At 45.8% G+C, this 24,779-nt stretch overlaps 1 protein-coding gene across 1 annotated transcript in view; it reads right to left on the reverse strand.

The window, feature by feature from the left end:
* The window catches only part of itpr2 (inositol 1,4,5-trisphosphate receptor, type 2), a 306,596-nt gene that overhangs the window by 125,018 nt on the left and 156,799 nt on the right, over positions 1-24,779 (reverse strand). The window contains exons 23-31 of the mRNA XM_072241562.1: positions 21,327-21,444; positions 17,091-17,142; positions 14,615-14,780; positions 11,887-12,054; positions 9,112-9,201; positions 7,144-7,272; positions 6,906-7,028; positions 2,088-2,288; positions 929-1,180 (exon numbers count right to left, since the gene is read on the reverse strand). Of these exons, the coding sequence (XP_072097663.1) occupies positions 929-1,180; positions 2,088-2,288; positions 6,906-7,028; positions 7,144-7,272; positions 9,112-9,201; positions 11,887-12,054; positions 14,615-14,780; positions 17,091-17,142; positions 21,327-21,444 (1,299 nt within the window). The remainder of the gene's footprint in view (positions 1-928; positions 1,181-2,087; positions 2,289-6,905; positions 7,029-7,143; positions 7,273-9,111; positions 9,202-11,886; positions 12,055-14,614; positions 14,781-17,090; positions 17,143-21,326; positions 21,445-24,779) is intronic.

Raw genomic sequence — 24,779 nt, forward strand, 5'->3', positions numbered from 1 at the left:
GAGAAAGAAAGGGGGAGGGGGAGGGAAAAGCCCAGAGGATGGGCAAGGAGTTATAGTGAGAGGGACAGAAGGAGAAAAAAGAGAGAGAAAAAGGGGAAAAGGGGGGGGAAAAAGAAAAATAAATAAATAAGGGATGGGGTACAAAGGGGAGGTGGGGCATTAATGTAAGTTAGAGAAGTCAATATCCATGCCATCAGGTTGGAGGGGTAGCCTGAAAATCCACAGAAGCTACAGAACCCGTAAAACCCAGGGCTACAGAAGATCCAAAGACCTCATCTCTGGGAGGGGAAGGACCTTTTATGATGGGGACAACTTGAAAGACTGGCAGCTTCCAACCTGATGGCATGAACATTGACTTCTCTAACTTACGTTAATGCCCCACCTCTCCTTCGTATCCCATCTCTTATTTATTTATTATTATTATTTTTTCCCCTTTTTTTCTCCCTCTGTCCCTCTCACTATAACTCCTTGCCCATCCCCTGGGCTTTCCTGCCCCTCCCCCTTTCTTTCCCCCTAGGCCTCCCGTCCCACGATCCTCTCCCTTCTCCAGCCTCATGTCCCTTTTGCCAATCAACTTTCCAGCTCTTGGCTCCAACCCTCCCCCTCCTGTCTTCTCTTATCATTTCGGATCTCCCCCTCCCCCTCCCACTTTCAAATCTCTTACTAGCTCTTCTTTCAGTTAGTCCTGACGAAGGGTCCCGGCCCAAAACGTCGACTGTACCTCTTCCTATAGATGCTGCCTGGCCTGCTGCGTTCACCAGCATTTTTTGTGAGTGTTGCTATGGTAAATCCATTCTGCTGTGTCCTCTGACCCACGCATTCCTTGCTGTTATTCAAAAGTCACTGGCAACTTCTCCTTCTCCCAAGACCCATGAATTCCACCCCAGCCCAGGTTGCCTGAACGAGGAAGGACAGAGCTAGTGTGTACCTCAGGTATGCAGTCGTCATGGGTCACCACTCTCACGATGTCATCCAGAGGCAGCAGGGAGTTGCACTTGATCTCAGTGTACACATTCTTCCCCTCCGTGCAAGTAGCCAGTAGCTCAACCAGAGTAACGTGGTAATTCAGCGCTCCATTTTCATCGCAACGCTCCTGTTCCGATGACATCATTTGCAACAGGAGAGGAAAGGAAGCCCTGTCGTTGTAGAAGACCAGCACGTCTTCTCCTCCATTGGCCAGCTGAGGATTGCACCAGGAAAATACCAAGAATTACTGCTTGTGATGCAAAGTGTCAACTCCACCATGGACAGTCCCAACCCCAGCTACGAAAGGGGAGGGTTAGGCATGTGGCCAGCAGCCCCATCCCGTAAAAACCCAGAGCCACAGAAATAGCAACAGAAGTTCCAAAGACCTCATCTCTGGGAGGGGAAGGACCTTCAATGATGGGGACAACTTGAAAGACTGGTCCAGGACAGAGGGCTCTGGTGAGCTGCTGTCTGTGACCTTTGCCCCTGTGGGGGTAAGTGAGTACAGTGCAAAATGTCACATTCCACCAACAGGAGGCGACATTAGTGGACTGTTAAAAGGAAAAGTGTGGTGCTGTTCCAAGTACAAGCCCCTCCTACTGAGATGTAACCATCACTAATGTCTGGTGATTAGGGAATCAAATAATCAATACTGTAAATAATTGATCCCAATACATGACCTAAAACTGCGTAGCTCTACACAGGACAAATGCTGTGTTCATGAAGCATGATTTATTCTGAGAATACTTTCACAATAATTCATGTGAAGTACTTCAAAGGTTGGGATTTTTGCATGCGAGATACGCCACGACCTGTAACTAGGTGAGCGAGCAGTTGATCTTATTTTTAATCATTATGGCAGTCTTTGTCAGGTGAGAATATTGGACAGGGCAGCTCCTGCACCCATTGAGGTGACAGGGTCTGAACAGAAACGTAACCAGTTAACATTTGCTCCAAAGATTTCCAGCACTTGGAAATGAAACCAACTACAGTTTGGGGTCTATTTCACTGCACGCAGCTCACACTGTCACAGTGTCTCCAGAGCGTTTCACCAGTTGTGCCGTTACCTCGGCCCACACTGTCACACTGTCTCCAGAGCGTTTCACCAGTTGTGCTGTTACCTCGGTCATCACCATATCCTGGCACTTCTTCACGTATTTCCCATCGGCTTTTACGATGGTCTGCAGGAACTTCAGGTACAGCACATGCCGGCCGTGTGTCTCGATGCAGTGTACAAAGTGCTGGATGACCCTCTCATTGATCTCGTTGCAGAGGTGGTAGTTGTTCAGAAAAATGTGCCGCATTGTTTCTGCTTCCAGGAGCTGCCAACACAAAAGGTGGGAACAACGTTCAGTGTCTGTGACAAAAGAGAGACTGCATATGCTGGAAATCTTGAGCAACACACTCAGAAAGTCTTGGAAGAAATCAGCAGCAGGTCTTCCTCATCTTGATGAAGTGTCTCGACCCGAAGCATCGACTATTCATTTCCCTCCATAGATGCTGCCCGACCTGTCGAGCTCGTCCTGCATTTTGTGTGTGTTACTCCCTCAGGTTGATGCTTGGCTAGCTGGACAGGGCAATGGCCGATGGAACGTAATCCTGATCGGTCCGATTCATTTTGGGAGGAAGAATAAGGCCAATACATACTCAGTGAATGGTAGGGCCCAAAGAACAGAGATTAGCTTTGTAAAGATTAGCTTCTTTTCTCACGTGTACATTGAAACATACAGTGAAATGCATCACTTTGCATCAGATCAAATCAGCGAAGATTGTACTGGGCAGCCTGCAAGTATCGCCATGATTCCAGTACTGACAAAACAAGGCCACAATTCACTACCCCTAACCATAGGTCTTTGGAATGTGGGAGGAATATACAAACTCCTTACAGACAGTGGCAGAAATTGCACGCCCATTTTACAGCAGTCTGTTGTGTCTTATGGCAAGTCTGGGAATACTGAGACCTTGATGTAATGTTCAATAGGTGCCTGGAGGTGGCAGTACAAGCTAATTAAAATGGGTAAGGCATGTGGGATGCAGGCTGTTCTTCACCAAGTCTTACTTGTGCAAGGCAAGTTCTTTACACGAGTAGTAGGTGCCCAGATCGGACTTGCAGGGGTAGTCGGGGGAAGCACACAGAATGGTGGCATTTGAGAGGCTTTTAGATAGACCACGAGTATGCAGGGAATGTTGGGATATGGATCAGGAACAGGCAGGAGAGGATCAGTTTCATTTGGCGTCATGGTTGGCATGGACATTGTAGATGGCAGGGAGATCGTGGGCCCAAGGGTCTGTTCCTGTGAGCACTGCTCTACATTCTAATCTCAGAGCATAGGGATGGTACAGCTTTTGGAAGACACTGGTGAGGTTACAGATGGAATACTGTGTACCGTTTGGCTCACACTATCGGAAGGACATGATTACTGTGCGGAGGGTGTAGAGGAGATTCACCAGAATGGAGCACTTCAGTTATACACAGAATGTGGAATATTACAGCACAATGCCGGCCCTTTGGCCTAATACATTGTGTCTCTAGTTTAACCTACCCAAAGATCAATCTAATCGTTCCCTCCTACATAACTGAGATGAGAAAATCTGCAGATGCTGGAAACCCAAGGCAACACACACAAAATGCTGGAAGAACTCAGCGGGCCAGGCAGCATCTATGGAAAAGGGTAAACAGTCGATGATTCAGGCCGAGACCTTTCAAGTCCTGATGAAGGGTCTCAACCGAAACGTTGACTGTTTACTCTTTTCCATAGATGCTGCCTGGCCTGCTGAGTTCCTCCAGCATTTTGTGTGTGTTCCTCCTACATAACTCTCCATATTTCAATCATTCATGTGCCTATCTAAGAGTTTCTTTAATAAAACTTATGTATTGCCTCTATTACTAGCCCTGGCAGGACATTCCAGTCTCTGCATAAAAAACACATACCTCTGACATCCCCCACTATACTTTCCACCAATAACCTTACAATTATGTCTTCCTGTGTTAGCCATTTCTGCCCTGGGAAAAATTTTCAGGCTATCCCCTCGTGCTCAGGGGAGACCAAAGAGGCGGGGTTTGTCTTTCTTGGACAAAGTGGGTCCTGTGGGATGTACACAAATCATAAAGGACACAGAAAAGTAGACAGTAAGAAAATGTTCCTCCTATCATGCTATGTAAAACCAGAGGGTACAGGTTTGTCATGGAGAGTAAGAGATTTATAAGGGAACTGAGGAATCCTTTTCTCCAGACACAAAGTATTTGTAATGTGAAGGGTTGCTGGAGGCAGAGACTTGGCCAACATTAGGAAACATTTAAATGAGCCATAAAATTGACACGATATGGAAGGATGGAAAGCAGAAATACTATAGCAACACACACACAAAGTGCTGGAGGAACTCAGTAAGCCAGGCAGCATCTACAGAAAAAAATACAGTCCACGTCTCAGGCCGAAAGCCTTCTTCAGGACTAGAGAAAAAAGCTGAGGAGTAGATTTAAAAGGTGGGGGAGGGGAGAGAGACACACAAGGATGAAGTAAAGAGCTGGGAAGTTGATTAGTGAAAAAGACAGACAGAAGGCCATGGAAGAGAGAAAAGGGGGAGGAGCACCAGAGGGAGGTGTTGGGGGGGCAAGGGGATATGGTGAGAGAGGGAAAGGGAATGGGAAATGGTGAAGGGGGGGCGGGGTGAGGGGCAATTCCGGAAGGTTGAGAAATCGATGTTCATGCCATCAGGCTGGAGGCTACCCAAATGGAATATAAGGTGTTGTTCCTCCAACCTAAGTGTGGCCTCACCACAATAGTGGAGGAGGCCATGGATGGACATGTTGGAATGGGAATGGGAAGTGGTATTAAAATGGGTGACCACTGAGAGATCCTGCTTTTTCCAGCAGACAGAGCGTAGGTGCTCAGCGAAGCAGTCTCCTGATCTCTGTCAGGTCTCACCGATATACAGGAGGCCACAGTGGGAGCACCGAACACAGTATGTGACCCAAACGGACTCACCTCACCTGCAAGGACTGTTTAGGTCCCTGAATGATAGTGAGGGAGGAGGTGTCGCACTTGTTCCGCTTGCAAGGATAAGTGCCAGGAGGGAGATCAGTGGGAAGGGATGAATGGACAAGGGAGTCGCCTAGGGATCGATCCCTACGGAAAGCACAAAGTGGGGGGGGAGGGAAAGATGTGCTTGGTGGTGGGATCTCGTTGGAGATGGCAGAAGTTTTGGCTAATTATGTGCTGGACGCGGAGGCTGGTGGGGTGGTAGGTGAGGACAAGAGGAAACCTATCCCTGGTAGGGTGGTGGGAGGATGGGGTGAGGGCATACGTGTGTGAAATGGTAGAGAAGCAGTGTTGATGGCAGAGGAAGGGAAGGCCCTTTCTTTTAAAAAGGAGGACATCTCCTTCATTCCGGAATGAATAGCCTCATCCTGAGAGCAGATGCAGCAGAGACGGAGGAATCAAGAGAAGGGAAAGGCATTTTACTCAGTGATCAGCACGGATGTAGCAGGCCAAAGAACCTGTGCTGAAGGATTAGTTTAGTTAGGTGCTTAGTTACTAGTTTTATTAGTTTGCCACAACATCATGAGCTGAAGGGGCCCGTTCCTTTACTCTGTTCTGTGGTTTTAATAAGCTTTAAAGTTTGCAACGCCCCAAGAAGCTTCATGTCCTAAGTACTTAGACAACTGCAGTGCAGAAAATTTCGTGGCTCAGCATGATCCCACGAACACATGACATCCGTGCTAGGTGTCTACTTTAATAAATCAGAATTAACTGAGACACATTATTGACCAGGGCACCTCTGCATTTCTTCAGGTGAGGTTCTGTAGCCCATCCTGACAGTGTAGACAACAACTCAGTTCAGCAAGAAGAACAGAAAATGCTGGAAACACTCAGCAGCTTGGGAAACAGTTAACATCTGGGGTCTGTAGGCCAGCCCAGATTGTTCAGCCATTTCTGTTTCCACTTCAGACTTCCAGCATCTACAGTTCTGTTTTGAGTTTCCCCTCCGTTTACCAGCAGGAAGATACTCGCTAGTGAAGCATTGAAGTCTCTAGTATAAAGTTGCTTAATTTTGTGCAGATTATGGAATACAATGCACTTCTCTGAATTGCAGGACATGATGATGGTTACCATGAGAGGTAGGCAATCAGTCACAAGGATACAGCAGAGGACAGGCCAGCAAACACACCAAAGGTTAACCAGTCTTTGCAGGAATTGTAAACACAGGTGGTTCAACAATCCAGAGCAATAAGCACAAAATGCTGGAGGAACTCAACTGGTCAGGTGGCATCTATGGAGAGAAAAAAACAGTCGGTGCTTTGGGTCAAGACCTTTCATCAAGACTGGAAAGAAGGGATATCCATCTATGGCCTCCTCCACTGTCGTGATGAGGCCACACTTATGTTGGAGGAACAACACCTTATATTCCATTTTGACAAAGTCAGGGGGGCACAAGCCATATTGAGAAGGTCAGGGGGCACAAGCTGGCAGGTGACAGGTGAAACCAGGTGGGAAGGAAGCTGGGTACGTGAAGGAGAGGGGTGGATAAAGTGAGAAACTGGAAGAGGTGGAATAAGAAGGAATCTAATAGGAGAGGAGAGTGGACCATGGGAGAAAAGGAAGGAGGAGGGGCATGATGGGCAGGTGAGGAGATGGGGTAAGCAGGGAGCCAGAATGGGAACTGGAAACAGAAGGAAGGGGGAATGGAGAGAAATTACCTGAAGACAGAGAAGTCAATGTTCATGGCATCAGGTTGGAGGCTACCCAGACAGAATGTGAGGTGTTGTTCCTCCACCCTGAGAGTGGCCTCATTGTGGCAGTAGAGAAGGCCATGGACTGGCATATCAGAATGGGAATGGGGAGTATTGTGATAGAAGACAAAGTGAAAGTTTTCATTGCACCTTTCAGTAGGTCCTATCACTTCTAGCTGACAAAGATGACATCTGATGGAATACTTACACCAGGAGTGAGGAACAAGTTGAGGTGTTTATGGAGGAGGGCCTGGTTCTGTGGATTTCCTGCACAGAAATTCTGCACAAATCCATGGGCCAGATTCATGATTTCGTTCATCTTGGCATCTGTCTGCAAAATGAATTTAACACTGATTTGTATCATTTTTCTTCCTGAGGAAAACCCCTACCTGTGACGTAGAAATTGTGGGCGCCCGGTGGCTGTAGACTCAAAGCTCCAATGTTACCTTCTCGTACGGGATCTGAAGGAGGTCCAGCACGGCGGTGTGAGCTCCCATGTTCTTCAGGAGGCGTTGCTGCTGACTGCGGCTCCTCCGCGCACTCTGTACACACAGCTTACTGAGGCGCAGCAGAATCTGGGAAACAGAAGGATAAGCCAGGGAGGCCGTCAGGCTCAGACTGACCAACCGCCAAGAGATCGCTGTGGCATTTGCAGAAGGGGTGTCGATGTAACCCTCAGCATCTCTTTAAAACTCAGCACGTGAAGGAAGGGAAGTTACATTCTTTGGAGTTGAGGAGAACGAGGGGTGATGCCTTCCGGACGTGTCCGGATATCCAGGGCATGCCCTCTTCTCATTACTACCATCAGGGAGGAGCTGCAGGAGCCTGAAGGTGCACACACGACGGTTAATGATCAGCTCCTTCCGCTCCGCCATCCATTTCTGAATGGTCGATGAACTACCTCGCTAGTTTGCTTTGCACTATCTTTTTTTTTAATCTATCTCTTATTATAATTCATAGCAATTTTGTAAGTATTACACAGTATTGCCGCTGCAAAGCAACAGATTTTATTCATTTTATGTGGAGATACAATACGGTAACCGGCCCTTCCGGCCCAGCAAACCTGGGCCGCCCAGTTACACCAATGTGGCCAATTCACCTACTAACCTGTCTCTGGAATGTGGGAGGAAACCGGAGCACCCGGAGGAAATCCACACGGACACGGGCAGAACGTACAAACTCCTTACAGACAGAAATGGGACAATTTCCACATCGTATGTCAGTGGTAATATACCTGATTCTGAGACCTCATTCGGAATACTGTGTGCAGTTTTGGGTCCCCCATCTTAGAAGGGATGTACTGATGTTGGAGAGAGTTCAGAGAAGATTTACGAGGATGATTCTTGGAATGCAGGGCCTAACATATGAGGAGCATTTGTCGGCTCTTGGACTGTATTCATCAGAGTATGGAAGAATGAGAGGGGATCTCATAGAAACATTTCGAATATTGAAAAGTTTGGACAGAGTAGATGTGGAAAGGCTGTTTCCCTTGGTGGGTGAGTCCAGGACAAGAAGCCACAGTCTTAGAATTAGAGGGTACCCATTTAAAACAGAGAAGAGGAGAAATTTTTTTAGCCAGAGGGTCGTGGATTTATGGAATTCGTTGCCACATACAGCTGTGGAGGCCCGATCATTGAGGGTGTTTAAGGAGGAGATTGATAGGTATCTAATTAGTCAGGGTATCAAGGGATATGGGGAAAAAGCCGGAAATTGGAACTAGATGGGAGAATAGTTTAGCTCATGGGGGAGTGCCAGAGCAGACTCGATGGGCCGAATGGCCTACTTCTGCCCCTTTGTCTTGTGATCTTGTGATTTGACAGGACAAATTGTTGTGACGATTCCACAAATGGGAGAATCTCGAATGAACATCATACTCTGTTTGAGTAATCACGCAGAGGAGGGAGATAAACCTTTGAAAGATCGGGATTTTCTTTTTTATATATTTCTTATTGTAATTTATAGTATATTTTTAAGTATTGCACTGTACTGCTGTTGCAAAATAACACATTTCATGACATGAGTCAGTAATGATAGACCTGACTCTGACTCAGTTACTGAGGGTGATGTGAAGCTGGCACAGGAGAAGCTAAGGCCTGGGGCAGATTGACCACCATCATACTAAATGGAGCGCTAGGCTTGGGCCGCCTCTCGCTCTTTTTTCCTTTTGCGCTTCTGTTCTTGAATACTCGCCTGAATAACTCCCAGGCGTGAGTCCTGCCTGAAAGACATTCGCTGCTTGAAAAGGCTTAAATAGTGAACTTCCAGTGGACACCGCTCTGTCCAAACAACCGGACACCAGGGTTGTAGGGAAGAGTTAACTCAGCAGAATGGGCAGTGCGGGTGGAAGGGAGTCACGTCCCTGAAGAAAGGCAGCGTTGGGATGTGTAGCTGAGGAGTTGTCAACGTTCACTCACCTCCTTCACAATCTTGTAGTTATTGCTGCTGTTGCTGTCTATTTGTGGCTTTTTGATGCCGTCTTGTACAGGACTCAGAATTCCCGGATCCTTGAGGGTTATAGAAAATAGAAGGAATCAAGGTTACTGAGTCAGGGAAACAATACAGTTTAAAATCGTTTACAGTGGGTTTTTCCAGCTCAACAAAACCGTGCCGCCCAGTTGCACCCAAATGGCCAACTAAGCTGCACGTCTTTGGAACGTGGGAGAGCACGGAGCACCCAGAGGAAACTCAGACAGTCATGGGAAGAACGGAAAACTCCTCACAGACAGTGGAGGAATTGAATCGGGGTCACTGGTGCTGTAATAACGTTACACTAATTGTTACGACACCGCCTCACCCCCAGAGCAAAACAAGTGCACTTGGCAACTCAGTTCCACGGAGCTGCGGACGGGTTTGACCCACGCAAGGAACGCCACTGCTGAGGCAGATACCAACACGGAGCCCTGCCCTGATGAAACTGACCTTTAGCTCAATCAATCAAACTGCCGCAAATTAGCATTCTTATTGTTTCTCTGGTGTACTTTATTCAGTACATGTACAACGTCTGATGATGCAAATTCATGTGTTGTCGGTCACTTACAATCTGTTTAGTTATTGAGATACAGCATAGAACAGCATCCCACCCCCCCCCCGATTTAACCCTGCCTCATCACGGGACAATTTACAACGACCAATTAACCTACCAACCGGTAGGTCTTTGGACCGTGGGAGGAAACCCATGCGATCACGGGGAGAATGTACAAACTCCTTACAGGCAGCAGTGGGAATCGAGCCCGGGTCGCTGGTACTGTAAAGCGCTGTGCTGACCGCTATGCTACCGTGCCACCCCAGTACAAAGTGTTCCATTGATAATTGGCTTACTATTGTCACGTGAACTGAGATACAGTGAAAAGCTTCTGTTTGCACGTCGTCCAGGCAGATCAGTCCAACACATGTACATCGAGGTAGTACAAAAGAGAAAAATAAGGGGATAAAACAAATTGCAGAATATAGTCAGAAAGTGCAGCGCAGGTAGATAGAGTTCAAGACCAGGGCAGGTAGAATGAGAAATCAAGAGTTCATCTCTATTGTACCAGAGCTTTTTTTCAAAGAGTCTGATAACAGCAGGAATTATCCATGAGCCATGAGGGGATGTCAGCGATGGAGTAAAAGAGGGTTCAATGAAACGTGGGTGCTTTTCACAAAGGGACTTTGATGGGACTCAGATATTTGGGCTTACTCAGGTTCAGTGAGTGGGCAAGAGGCCATTGTTTTAAGGTGAGAGGTAGGAGATTTAAAAGGATCTTGAGGGTTGATTTTTTACATGAAGATATATTAATATCTGAAACGTGTTACCACACTGATATTTAACTTGGCAGATGAACTATAATGCAAAAAATGTGAGGTTTGTCTTTCTGGACAGAGAAATTAATAAAAAAAAACAAATTAGTATCTAAGTGGTTTGAAACTGCAAAACATTGTCATACATGGGCACAAAGCAAGAAATTAAAATGGTTACTGGAATGTCGACCTTTATTGCAAAGGAATGGAGTATAAAACTAAGGAAATGTAGATGTAAACTATGTGCCAGGTGGTTGTGAGACCACATCCAGAGTACTACCCATAGTTTGGTCTCTGTACTTCAGAATCCTCATTGGAGCAGTGTGAAGAAGTTTTGTATGGTTGGTGTCTGGGAAGAAGGGGTTAATGTATGAACCAAGGTTGCATAGGTTAGACCCACACCTAATGGAATTTAGAAGAAAGAGAGATGACTTTATTGAAATAACATTCTGACTGTGTGACAGCTGACAGGATGTTGCTCCCAGTGAGGGACCAATACAATTTGACAGTGTTTAAGTCTGCAGGCTTTCCCCCCAAACTTGATTCCAACTAGGTTCTGGATGCACAATATTTAATGTTAAAGGAGCAACACACACACACACACACACAAAAGACTGGAGGAACTCAAAGGGTCAGGCAGCATTTATGGAGGGAAATGATGTTTTGGGCTAAGACCCTTCATCATGACGATTCATGAGTTTTCCTTCCGCTATAAAAGTTGCCTGGCCCGCTGAGTTCCTCCTGCATTTTCTGTGTGTTGTTTATTTGTTTATTTATTTATTGTGATACCACGTGAAACAGGCCGTTCCACATTCCATATTCCATGGGGAGGATGTACAGGTGATGTCGGAACTGACTCTGATGCCCTCTGATGACGTTGTGCTAACCACTACACTACCAGATTGCAGTCTCCTTTGTGTCTCGATGTAAGACCAATGGTGCTGTTTCATTAATTAAACTGAAAATAGGCAAACCACAAAAAATAACCACAGCATTAACCCACCAACCACTAGATAAACCAATTTAAAATGATGGCAACTATGTTAAAAACCATCTTCAGCCTACAGTAATGGATAGCAAACAGTCTCCTCAAAAATATAACAGAACCAAAGGATATTTTATTAACATATCAGACTACCCACAAAGGTTCCAGGGCCAGTTAAAAGTGGTCCAGAAATTATCACAATTCATGAACAGAGAAGCAATGATTCATTTAACCTGTAGGTTGGGCCGGTTTCATGAAAAGCCTAGATGACTCTTAAACTGCCATCAAAAAATAGTCACAGATGCTCAAGTTGTTTAGAGGAAACTTATACTTGAAATGTTGTAGCCATGACACTGCATTCAGGCAGATCACAGGGAAACAACCACCCTAATGGGATGAGAAGACCTGGCCCGAATTGTTAACAAACCTCGGCTTTCACATCATCTGCTCCTTCAGCCTGGTTCTCACTGCCGCTATAATTCCCTTTCTTCTCCACCCATAACTCGGATTTTTCCACTGTTAGGCGTAGCAAGTCCAAGTCAGCTTTGATCTGCTTGTAGTTATCCACATCCTGGGAAGAGACAAGTAACTGGACCTGGAACACGAGAAGAAAGGCTGTGAATACCAGTCGGAGGGATACTGCACATCAGGCAGAGGAACGGTTCTGTGGTTGTGATCAAATTCCAGCCCCAATTCCTCCCAATCTGTGTTACTTTCTTCAGACCGAGAGCCCTCCGGAAACCCCCATTCCCTCAGCTCCAGCTTCACACAAGCCCCAAACTGGAAGTGAAGCTGTCAGCTGCCTGTGACTCAATTCCACAATTCCTTTCCCAAACTTTCATCTTTCCAACACTTGCTTTTCCATCTTCTGGGTGGGCTCGCTGGGAACCTGACATGGAATTTCCTGTTGTGCCCTGCATGACTTCTGCGGGACATTATTCTCCCTGCAATGGGAATCAGAAAGGGACTTTTCCCAAGTTACTCTGGGGGAGACCTCTGTTCGTTCTAAGACAGTAAGGCATAGGATCATAGAGTTATAGAGCACTACAGCACAGAAGCAGGTCCTTGTCCGCGCCAAACTATTGTTCTGCCTAGTCACATTGACCCACTCCTGGACTGTAGTCCTCCACACCCCTCCCATTCATGTACTAAGGACTGATTATGCCATTCGGCCCATCTAGTCTGCTCTGCCATTCAATCATGCTTATCCTGGGTGAGCAAGATCTTCCCTCTGCAGAGCTGCACTGGGGACCCTGTCAGATAAGCTGCTTACTTGCCCATTTATCTTTAGGAACAGCCTACCCCACTGTCTCTTGAGACTGCTGTAATTCCGCAGGTGCATCCATCTGAATCCCTCACCCCATCAGCCCAGACACCCTCCCTTACTCCTCCTCCAGATGGAGTCATTCTTCCCCCAAACCTACCTCTGACATCGCCCCCCCCCATACTTTCCTCCAATCATCTTAAAATTACGCATTCTCATATTAGCAGTTCCCACTCTAGGAACCTGTCTCTGGCTATCCACTCAATCTATGCCTCATATCGTCTTGTACACCACTATTAAGTCATCTCTCATCCTCCTTTGCTCCAAAGAATAAAGCCCTAATTCACTCAACCTGTCCTCATAGGAAATGCTCTCTGACTCAGGACCCAGGTAGCATCCTGGTAAATCTCCTCTGCATCCTTTCTAAAGCATCCAAATCCTTCTTATATTAAGACAACCAGAAATGAACACAATACTCCAAGTGTGGCCTAACCAAAGTACCAGGCCTGCACATGCAGTTTCTTCCCATTCTCCACCCAGTTAACAGGAGCTACCAGCGACTTGTCACCTGCAGCCTATTTAAATCCAGCTCTCATCCACAGTCCTTGTTCACTCATTCGAAGCAACCAGTTGCTCCTAGTCTTCAGTGACCTTGTTGCTTGTGAGTTTAGTATCTGTTCTGTCTTGTTTTGTGGCCCCTTGAGGTTTGCTATTTTACAGTTGATCATTAAAGTTGACGCTCACCGCTATATCATCTCAGCAGCTCTGCTTTTGGTCAAGCCTCCTCTACATTTCCCTGACACCAAGGCTTTATAGAGCTACAAACACAAAATGCTGGAGAAACTCAGCAATGATCATAGGTGCTGCCTGACCTGCAGAATTCCTCCATCAGTTTGTGTTTTTGTCTCTGCAGAATCTTTTGCATTCAGGGTTTTATAGATCTGCAACATTACCTCACACTCTAAATCAATCACTTGACTAAAGAAGACTAACACACTATACGTCTTCTTAACTACCTTTTGTGATGTGGATCCTCTCACGTCCCAAAAATGTGTGAATTCACGGATTAATTGGCCACTATGAATTGTCCCTCCTGTGTGGGTGAGTGGCAGAGTTAACAGGGAGTTGATGGAAGTGTGTGGAGAATTATATGGAATGTCCTTATTAGTCAAAGCAAGAGTCAAGAGGTTACGTTCCAGATTTATAAAACTCTGGCTAGGCCATATCTGGAGTATTGCATTCAATTTTGGTCACCAAATTATACAAAAGATGTGGAGCCTTAGGAGAGGATATATGTGGAAGAGATTTACCAGCATGCTGCTTGGATGAGAAGGCGAGATTGGACAAGCTGAGTCTCTGCAGTAGCCGAAGCTGAGGGAAAACTTATATTATTATATGGTTATGAAACCTGATAGATCTGTATAAAATTACAAGATATTGATACAGTAGGCGGGCAGTAGCTTTTTCAGTAGAGTTGAAGTGTCTAATACCACAGGACATGCATTTAAGGTGAGAGGGAATAAGTTCAAACGAGATAAGCGAGACAAGTGAGTGGTGAGTGCCTGAAATACACTGCGAGGAATGTTGGTGGAAGCAGATATGATAAGGGCATTTAGATAGGCACGTGAGTGTGCTGGTGACAGAGGGACGTGGACATTTTGTAGGCAGATGTGATTAGTTTAGTTAGGTATTTAAATACTGGTTTAATTAATTGTGGGCCAAAGGGCCTGTTCTTGTGCTATACTGTTCTACCTTCTACATTGCAGTGCAGGATTGGGGCAAATGGGGGCAGACTTAGTGGGCTTCTGTGCTATACAACTCTTGGATCAGAAATGGAGAAAGAGGACCATGGATGTAGGCACTGCTGTAAGTATTTAAAAAGGATTTGTACCTGCTTGAAAGCCTGGAGGAGCTCCGCTCTTTGGCTAAAATGCTTGAAGAGCAATTGTAGGGCGCCGGACACGAGAGGGGGATAGTCGTGCATGATCAGGTGGACGAGGACTCGCAAGAACGTCCGCCCCCCTTCATCGTCCAGCTCCACCGAGTTCCTCTCCTGACTGCAGAGTGAGAGAGATGTAGCACATCACCAGGAAGCTCAGGTCATTCTTGACAACAGTGAGACTGGAGTTTTAAGAGCTAAGTAACTCCCATTAGGTAAAGCCACCATTACCATGGCTCCACAAAATGGGAAGCAGTCCATAGCTCAGGTAATGATGCACTGAAGTACAGGAAGGAGATAGAGAGCTTAGTGATATGATATTATGTCATATGATATAATATAATATTCCTTCAATGTCAGCAAAAGAAATCATCTGGTCATCGGCTTCAGGACGGGTGGCGGGTGGCTGTGCCCCTGCTCCTGCTTCCATCAGCGGTGCTGAGGTCGAGAAGGTTCAGACCTTCAAGTTCCTGGGAGTGATTATCAACAGCAGCCTGTCCTGGCTCAGCCATTTGGACAAGAAAGCTCACCGATGCCTCTACTCCCTCAGGAGGCCAAAGAAATTTAGCTTGTCTTATCGACTCTTACCAATTTTTATTGATTACCATAGAAAGCATCCTATCTGGACGCATCATGGCTTGGTACGCTGTCTGCTCTGTCTGTGACCGCAAGAAACTGCAGAGTTGTGGACACGGCTCAGCACATCATAGAAACCAGCCTCCCCTGCATGGACCCTGTCTCTACTTCTCGCTGCCTGAGTAAAGCGGCCAACAGAACCAAAGATTCCACACATCCCGGACATTTTCTCTTCTTGCCTCTCCCATTGAGCTGAAGGTACAAGAGTACCACCAGGCTCAAGGACAGCTTCTATCTCGCTGTTATAAGATCATTGAATAGTTCCCGGGGATGATAAGGTGTGCTCCTGACCTTCTGGTCTAACACGTTATGATCCTGCTCTTTACTGTCTATGTGCAATGCACTTCCTCTGCAGCTGATACACTTTATTTTGCATTCTGTTATTGTTTTACTTTGTTCTACATCACTGCACTGTGTGTGATTGGAACAGTATGTAAGACAAGCTTTTCACTGTATCTTGGTACATGAGGCAATAATAAACCCATTCCATTGTAGGGAAGACCACTGCAATGTAAACACAGTGAGACTGCATAAACAACAATGGGATCAGTGGCAGGGAGGCCACCTTCAGTGCATTGGTTGCATTAGACGGAGGGCCTTTAAAACGGCTTCACCCTACATCCCACCCTGAGAGAGCTGCTCAGGTCTGGGTTGATGGATGCAGCTGGTAATGATTCTTTCTGTAAGTAATCATGAAGACAGAAGTGGTTCAGTGTAACGCGAATCCCACTCAACACTCATCAACAGCTCATGAGCTGTGGGAGCGTGGGAGGTAGAACTGCTTGTAGCTACTCCGGTTGTGATGGGAATGAGCTCAGTGCTTGTTGTTGCCTTGGAGATATCTCCCAGCTGTAGAGAGGACGGTGAGCTGAGTGGGGAGAGGAGGTGGGGATGGAGCAGTTCCCGCCAATCAACACCCGGAGTCGGAAGCTGCCAGTCTGCCCACCCCCACCGTGCTCTGGCCCATCCCACACCCTGCCCTCCAGCCCAGCCAACACCCGTCCTGACTGGCAGCCGCTCCTTGCCGAGCTGTGGGGTGAAGTACCGGTGGGCAGGGTGGTCCCACATCGGTGGGGCGGCAGGATTCCGCACTCAGGTTTCAGGGAAAAATGTCAGGGAGAGGGAGCCGCATCTCAGGGTGGAGGAGCAAAGTACTATAATGAACAGCACACTGTGGGTAGCACTAATTAGGGATCAACGTAGCCACATTTTAACCTGATGGGTTATAGGGAAGAAAAGTTTTAGGATAAACAAACAAGGCATGTTTACGAATAAACTATTCTTGGGCTTCCAGCCAGGTACAGATATTGATTTTAATCGATGTTTTGATGACAAACTCTGCTATCTTCATCAGCGACGATATCTAAGCATGTCTAGTCCAGTGGTATTTATATCCCAGTAATCGGTCCCTCCTGATTGGTTAGTCCTCATCCAATCCAGTCTCCGCTGTCCCACCTTGCTTCCAATCGAATTCCAGTTCTTCAAGCGAGACCTTTGTGCATATTTAACTTTCTGAATTACCAATTTATTGCTACCACAGGATATGGAAAAGGATATGTAAGTCCTGACTATATGCCGTCATGTAAACTCGGCATACGTGAATTGGCAGGTTGCTTTGCCACTTTCTTGGTGACACTGGCGGGAACACAAAAGAATGGAGATATAAAAGACTCCTGACAGCATCACACAGGCTCTCCAATCTCATTGTGCCAGCACCAGAGTTAAACAAAACAGGAATTGCCTTTTAGAAATTAAAAGGGTTAAACAAAAACCACACAGGAATGGCTCCTACCTTCCTGCAAACATTGTCTCTGCCTGCTCTCCGATCGCCTCCAGGTCTGGCACTGTACAAAACAAAACACAACTTTAGAGGTGGTGACTGTGAAAAAAGTCAGAATTCATTACCTCTCTATCTGTGAGAGCATGAGTGGTGTCGATGAAACCAAAGGGTCATATTGAGTTTGGTGGGACAGATGAAATATTGGTTCAGTTGTCTGTTTCTCACCTCTCCTCGAGACATCTCATGTCCAAATCACCCCCACCCTCCCGTCCACACCAATTTCTTCCCCTGTGATGCCTGCTCCTACTTTACTAGTCGAGGATCAGCCCTTTTAGTCAAAACTTCTACATTTTGTGTTTCCCTTTATCATCAGAAAGAAATTGCACCTTCACTAGAGATTAAGAGATTACTTTTTAAGAGATTGGCTTTTATTTGTCACATGTACATCTAAAGATCAAAATATACAGTGAAATGAGTCATTTCCATTAATGAGATACACAGTCTGAGATGTGCGGGGGCAGCCCATACGTGTCACTATAATTCTGGCACTAACATAGCATGCCCACGACTCACTAATCCTAACCGTGCACCTTTGGACTGTGGGAGAAAACTGAAGCACTCGGAGGAAACCCCCACGGTCACGGTGAGAACTTACAGATGGCGGTGGGAATTGAACCCAGGTCACTGCCGCTGTAACAGTTACGTTAATCTTTATGCCACACGCCACAGCTATTTCGTAATGCTATCAAACGCACACAAACACACTCACCATTGCATAATTTTTTTTAAAAATAAGCTTGTTTAAAAGTTCTGAATCACTATCTGCTTTTTTATTTTTGTACGTATTTCAATTACAGTAGTTCCTAAAACATTCGGCAAAGTTTTACAATCCTTGCTGTGCAATTTCATGCTGCCAGATTCAGCCTGATACACAGAAACTCACCAGCTCAGAATGGACATAGCAAGTCACTCTAGGCTCAGCTGCTCCACTCTACTGAGATTTCACCCGCAATGCAGTGTTGTGATTGACTTACTGCCCAATTCCCCATTGACTTTCCACCACCCGGACTTACGGTTAACGCATGCACAAGTCTGGAATATGAGAGAATACTTCCCAACTTCCAGACAAGTGCCGCTCCTCCAGCACTCTGTCAAGGGCAAAGCCGTCCTCCTGGCATTCACTATGTTAAACACTCAGTCCGTTAGCAACCTCTCACTGTGGCTACAGCATGACTCCCTAATGCTTTTTCCCTGCACACCCCAAGCCAGTGGTGCCCGACACTGAGGTAGTCACAGATCGATGGGAACATTATTCTTCCAAACTCCCCAGGTCACAGCCACCTATCTCTAATATTACAGGATCTGCGTTGTTCAACACCTCCCGAGCGGCTCTGAGGGAGCTCCAACAGTACACTGACAAGCAGTTCACAACTGTCGAGAAGACAGGAGACAGAACAGTACAGGTCCTTTGCCCCATAGCCCTCCATCTTGCAGAGCTAACCTTCTACCATCCCCAAGTGAGAGATCACTCAAAACTTTACCCCACCCAAATTCTGACCAAAACAGGTTCTGGATATTAATGATGGTTCATTTTAAATGCCTCTATTGTGTTTGTGTCTACCACCACCCCTGTCAGGGTGTTCCATGCACCCTTCACTCTCTGCGTAAAAAAATTACCTCTGACATCCCCCCCATACCTTCCTCCAGTCACCTTAAAACTTACCCCCACCCCACCTTGGTATTAGCCATTTCTGCCCTGGCAAAAAGTCCCTTTTTGTCTCTTTGATCTATGCCTCTTATCATCTTGTAGGCCGGCTGGTGGCGCAGTGAGATCAGCGCTGGGCTCCGGGGCGAAGGTTCCCGAGTTCGAATCCAAGTCAGGCCACCCCCAACCACACTTTCCATTTGTGCCGGGTTGAGTGTCGAGCTAGCCACTCAGCCTTGTAAAAAATACAAGGGTCAAGTGAGGAACATTCATAACGTGACCCGGTTAATCCTGACACCACGTGCCAGACAAGAATGGCTGAATGTCTGGTACGACACGCTTAAAAAAAGATCATCTTGTATACCTCTATCAAGTCACCTCTCAACCTACTTCAGAGAAGAAAGAGGTCTGGGACAGGCTGCTAAATAACATATTTTACACACCCTTTGAAAGGGAGAATATAACTATGCTTGTGCGAATCCCTGCAGTGTCTGGTGACCCTGTGACTCTCACTCCTAGTCCAATGTCAGAACATCTTTAAGGAGGGTGAACCTTCACAGGGTGTCAGGCCCTGATGGTGTACCTGGTGGGGCACTGAAAACCTGGGCCCACTAACTGATGGCCGTGTTCAAGGACATCTTCAATCTCTCACTGCTGCAGTTGGAGGCTCCCACCTGCTTCAAAAGGGCGACAATCATACCAGTGCCCAAGAAGGGCAGGGTGGGCTGTCTCAACAACTATCGCCCAATGACACTCACATCTACCGTAATGGAAATGGAGAAAATCAGCTTCTGCATAAGCAAGGACATGGACCCACTGCAAATTGCCTGTCACCACAATAGGTCTACAGTGGATGAAATCTCACTGGTTCTCCACTCGGCCTTGGATCACCTGGCTAATAGCAATTCCTACGTCAGGCTGCTGTATATTGATTACAGCTCAGCATTCAACACAATCATATCCCCAGTTCTAATCAACAAGCATGCAAACCTGGGCCCCTGTACCTCCCTCTGCAAATGAACCCTGACCTCTGGGCAGATCAGAAATATCATCTCCTCCTCGCTGACAGTCGATGGTGCGGCTCAAGGATGTGTGCTTAACCCACTACTCTACTCTCCCTAGGCACACAATTGTGTGGCTAGGCACAGCTCAGGCATCGTCAATACATGTGCTGGTGACATGACTATTGTTGACAGAACTGAAGACAGTGAGGAGGAGGCGTACAGTACAGGAGCATGACAGGAAAGCTGGTTAAGCAGCGTCACAGCAACAACCACGCACTCAGTGTCAGGAAGTCCAAGGAGTTGATTGTGGACTTCAGGAAGGGAAAGCTGAGGGAATAGACACAGTCCTCATCAAGGGATCAGAGTGAATAGAGTGAGCAGTTTCAAGTTCCTGGGTGTCAACATCTCTGATCGTCTATCCCGGGCCCAACATATTGATGCAATTACAAAGAAGGCAAGACATTAGCTATGTTTCGCTGCGTTCACCAGTGACTTCTGTGCGCGTTGCTTGAAATTCCAGCATCTGCAGATTTCCTCGTGTTTGAGCTATATTTCATTCGGAGCTTGAGGAGAATTGGTATGTCACCAAAGACACTGGCCATATTTCTACAATGAAGAGCATTCTAACTGACTGCATCACCATTGGTTATGGAGGGGCCACTTCACAGCACTACACTGCTTCTTCCCCTCTGCTATCAGACTTCTGAATGGACAATCTACACAAGAACATTACCTTAGTATTTTTTTCTCTTTTTGCACGACTTATTTAATTTATTTATATATACTGGTTATTGTAACATGATAAGCCAAAGAGCCTGTTCTGTGACTCTGTAACTCAAAACTTAAGCTGCCTTCCCTCACTTCATCTCCACCCTAATGACAGGAACATTAGGAGCAGGAACCTCGGCAATTTTGCCCACAGCACAAGAATGAATTTAAAGACATGCTGGTCAGTGTTACCCATCAGCCCCACAAATGGGGTGGGGAGGGTAGATTAAGGAGCAAAATGAACAGAGGTGGATGGGAAAGAAAGAGGAAAGAAAAGGGGGCATGGGGGAAAAGGGAAACAGAGAGAAATGAGGGGCTATTGAGGACTGGCAATGGTGGGTGCTACAGGGCAGACAGGTTACTACAGTGGTGGTGCAGTGAGTCTGGTATCAGAAGATAGGGATCATCGGCCTGCCCGGAAGCTGACTGATGTTCTGGAATATTTACAGAGCTTCTTGCTTTCACTGTTTTGGCACAAAGAGAGACCTCATTACCATTGATTAGAAAAACACTCAAGTCACATCAGCCACATCTGACAGACAAGGCACTTTGTGCAATGTAAAACTCTCACTGCCACTTAGAAACTTACATTCCTTGTAAACTTGGCCTTCACCAGTAAATAAACTTCTTAGTTCCCTGGCAAGCTTCCCAAGGATACAACAGAAGGCTATCATCTGCTGTGATTTATCCTCACATGAACCAAAACATGTCATTTGTAATTCATTCTGATTGCAGATTTCAAACCACAGTTCAGGGATGTGTTTCACTCACCTGTGGTCTCTGTCGGTGGGCTTGTCAAGGAGTCAGAAGAAGTACTCTCTCCAAATTCCTTCTTGTAGATGGACAGCATGTAGGAGATGCGGTAGTCCAGTCTGACACTAAGAATGAACTGAAGGACAAGTCCTTTTTTGTAATCATAAGCAACGTAGAGATAAAACACACCAGGACTCTAGTTAGATAATGAGATTGGATATGTTCGGATTTATTTTTAAATCAAAATAAACACCATTAATCTGCTGTAACTAGAAAATATTTATTCCTATTATCTTGAAATTTTTTTAGCCAGAGAGTGGAGAATCTGTGGAATCCATTGCCATGGACGGCTGCAGAGGCTAATATGACAAATATTTAAAGGGGAAGTTGATTGGTCAGGACGTAAAAGGTTACGGGGAGAAGACAGGAGAATGGGGTAGAGGGGATAATAAATCAGCCATGATAGAATGAAAGAGCAGACTCGATGGGCTGAATGGCCTAATTCTGCTCCTATGTCTTATGGCCCAAATTTCCTAAAACTTTCCCACACTCCCCAGCAACTGTTTGCATTTATCCATTTGCTAAAACAACCAGAAGTCATGGCTTCATGCCAGTGAGGTCAAGTCTTACGGACTTCTTAGAGTACTTTAAGGAGGTGGCGAAGATGGTTGACGAGGGTAGAAAATGGATGTTGTTTACATTTGTAGAGCATTTTGCAAGGACCACAAGCTAACCTGATAAAATTATGAAAGGTATAAAGATTTTTTTTTCTCCGGACAGGAATGTCAAATACTAAGGGGCAGAACTTTATTGTGAGAGGGGGAAAGTTTAAACTAGTTTTGTGAGGCAAGTTTACTTTACACCGAGAGCGGTAAGTGCCGAGAATGCATGGCCAGAAGAAAATAGTGGAAGCAGGTACAATTGAAATATTTACGGCAAATTTAGACAGGCACGTGAACAGGCAGAGAATGGAGGGATGTAGACTATGTACAGGCAGATGGGATTGGTTTGAATTGACATCATGCTTGGCACAGACACTGTGGGCCATAGGTTCTGTTCCATGAAGTGTTAGGGGGCAAAACGGAACCATATATAGCAGGGTTGTTTCTGCCATGGACCCTGAGGAGACTGTGGACACCAGGATGGGAACCCCTGATTTATAGTTATTTGAGGAAGGTCTTGGTAAACTGAAAGGTCTGGAGGTAGATAAGTCACCTGGACCAGATGATGTACACCCCAGAGTTCTGAAAAAGCTGGCTGAAGAGATCATGGAGGCATTAGTAATGATCGTTCATGATTCACTAGATTCTGGAGTGGTTTCAGAAGACTGGGAAATTGTAAATGTCACTCCACTCTTCAAGAAGGGAGAGAAGCAGAAGAAAGGAGACTATAGGCCAGTGCTTTCGAAGCCATTGTGAATGCAATATTCTGCTACCACCAATTTCTCCGGGTAACCCAAACAGATACACTTCCTGTGCTCCTTGATGTGGGTTTCCACCGTGTGTCCCGTCTGGCCGATCTACGCTGCTCTGCATTCACGGGAATCCTGTAATCGCCTGCCGACCTAGGTTCCAGGTCTTCTCTGACCCGCATAAGCTGTGACTTGAGCTTCCTTACGAGTTTGTGGATGGTATTAATCTGGTATTTCTTCAGGATCCTGGCGATTCTTCCAGAAATCATGGAAATATCGGAGCAATCGGCAGTAGCAGAACACTGCATTCGCAATGAACACGGGATTGACTTTGAACGCACAAAACTACCATGCTGAACCATTGGCTTTTGGGATTGCTTGGTAAAGGAAGCCATTGAAATAAAACTAGAGGAAAAGAATTTTAACACAGATGAAGGTCTCACTCTAAGTAAGAACTGGAATTCAATTGTAAACAAGGAGGGAGAGCAGAAACCTGATGGGAGGAGGATTACCCAATCAGGAGGAACAAACTACAGGGGTATAAATATCACTAGACTAGACATATCCAGGCATCAACCCCGAAATAGATGGCATTTGTCATAACCGAGTGTGTCAGTTAAAATTGATACTTATAACTGGCTGGAAACCTGAGAAGAGTTTATTCATTATAGGCCAGATAGTCTGACCTCAGTGGTTGGGAAGATGTTGAAGTCAATTATTAAGGATGAGGGTACTTGGAAGCACATGATAAGATAAGCCATAGTCAAGGGAAAATCTTGCCCGATAAATCTGTTGGAATTCTTTGAAGAAGTAACAAGCGGGATAGTCAAAGGAGAATTGGTAATGTTGTGGACTTGGATTTTCAGAAGACCTTTGACAAGGTGTCACACATGAGGCTGCTTAACAAATTATGAGTCTATGGTATTACAGGAAAGATTCTAGCATGGATAAAGCAGTGGCTAGTTGGCAGGAGGCAAGGAGTGGGAATAAAGGGAGCCTTTTCTGGTTGGCTGCCGGTGACTAGTGGTGTTCCACAGGTGTCTGTGTTGGGACAAGTTCTTTTGACACTATGTGTCAACGACTAGGATGATGGAATTGATGGCTTTGTTGTAAAGTTTGCAGGTGATACGAAGATAGGTGGAGGGTAGGTAGTTTTGAGAAAGTAAAGAAGCTACAGAAGGACTTAGATTAGGACAATGCACAGAGAAATGGCAGATGGAATACAGTGCTGGCAAGTGTATGGTCATGCACTTTGGTGTAAGAAATGAAAAGACAGATAGATAGATAGATATTATTAATCCCGAGGGAAATTTGGTTTCGTTACAGCCGCACCAACCAAGAATAGAGCGTAAATATAGCAATACAAAAACCACAAACAATCAAACACCAAAATACAAACTATGCCAGATGGAAAAAAAGGCAGATTATTTTCTAAATGGAGAGAAAACACAAAAAAAACTGAGATGCAAAGGGACTTGGGAGTCCTTGTGCAGGAGTCCCCAAAACGTTAATTTGCAGGTTGAATCTGTGGTGATGAAGGCAAAGGCAATGTTAGCATTCATTTCAAGAGGACTAGAATATAAAAGCAAGGATGTAATGCTGAGAATTTATAAAGTACTGGTGAGGCCTCACCTGGAGTATTGTGGACAGATTTGGACCCCTTATCTCAGAAAGGATGTGCTGAAACTGGAGAGGGTTCAAAGGAGATTCATGAAAATGATTCCAGGATTAAATGGCTTGTCATACGAAGAGCGTTTGATGGCTCTGGGTCTGTATTCACTGGAGTTCAGAAAAATGAGGTGATACCTCATTGAACCCTATCGAATGCTGAAACGCCTTGATAGAGTGGATCTGAAGAGGTTGTTTCCTATGGTGGGAGAGTCTACGACCAGAGGACACAGCCACAGCATAGAGGAATGCCCTTTTAGAATGAAGATGAGGAAGATTTTCTTTAGCTAGAGTTGTGAATCTGTGGAATTCTTTGCCACAGGCAGCTGTGGAGACCAAATCTTTATGTATATTTAAGGCAGAGATTGACAGATTCTTGATTGGTCAGGGCA

Source organism: Mobula birostris, chromosome 23, assembly GCF_030028105.1.
Source record: "Mobula birostris isolate sMobBir1 chromosome 23, sMobBir1.hap1, whole genome shotgun sequence".
NCBI lineage: Eukaryota > Metazoa > Chordata > Chondrichthyes > Myliobatiformes > Myliobatidae > Mobula > Mobula birostris.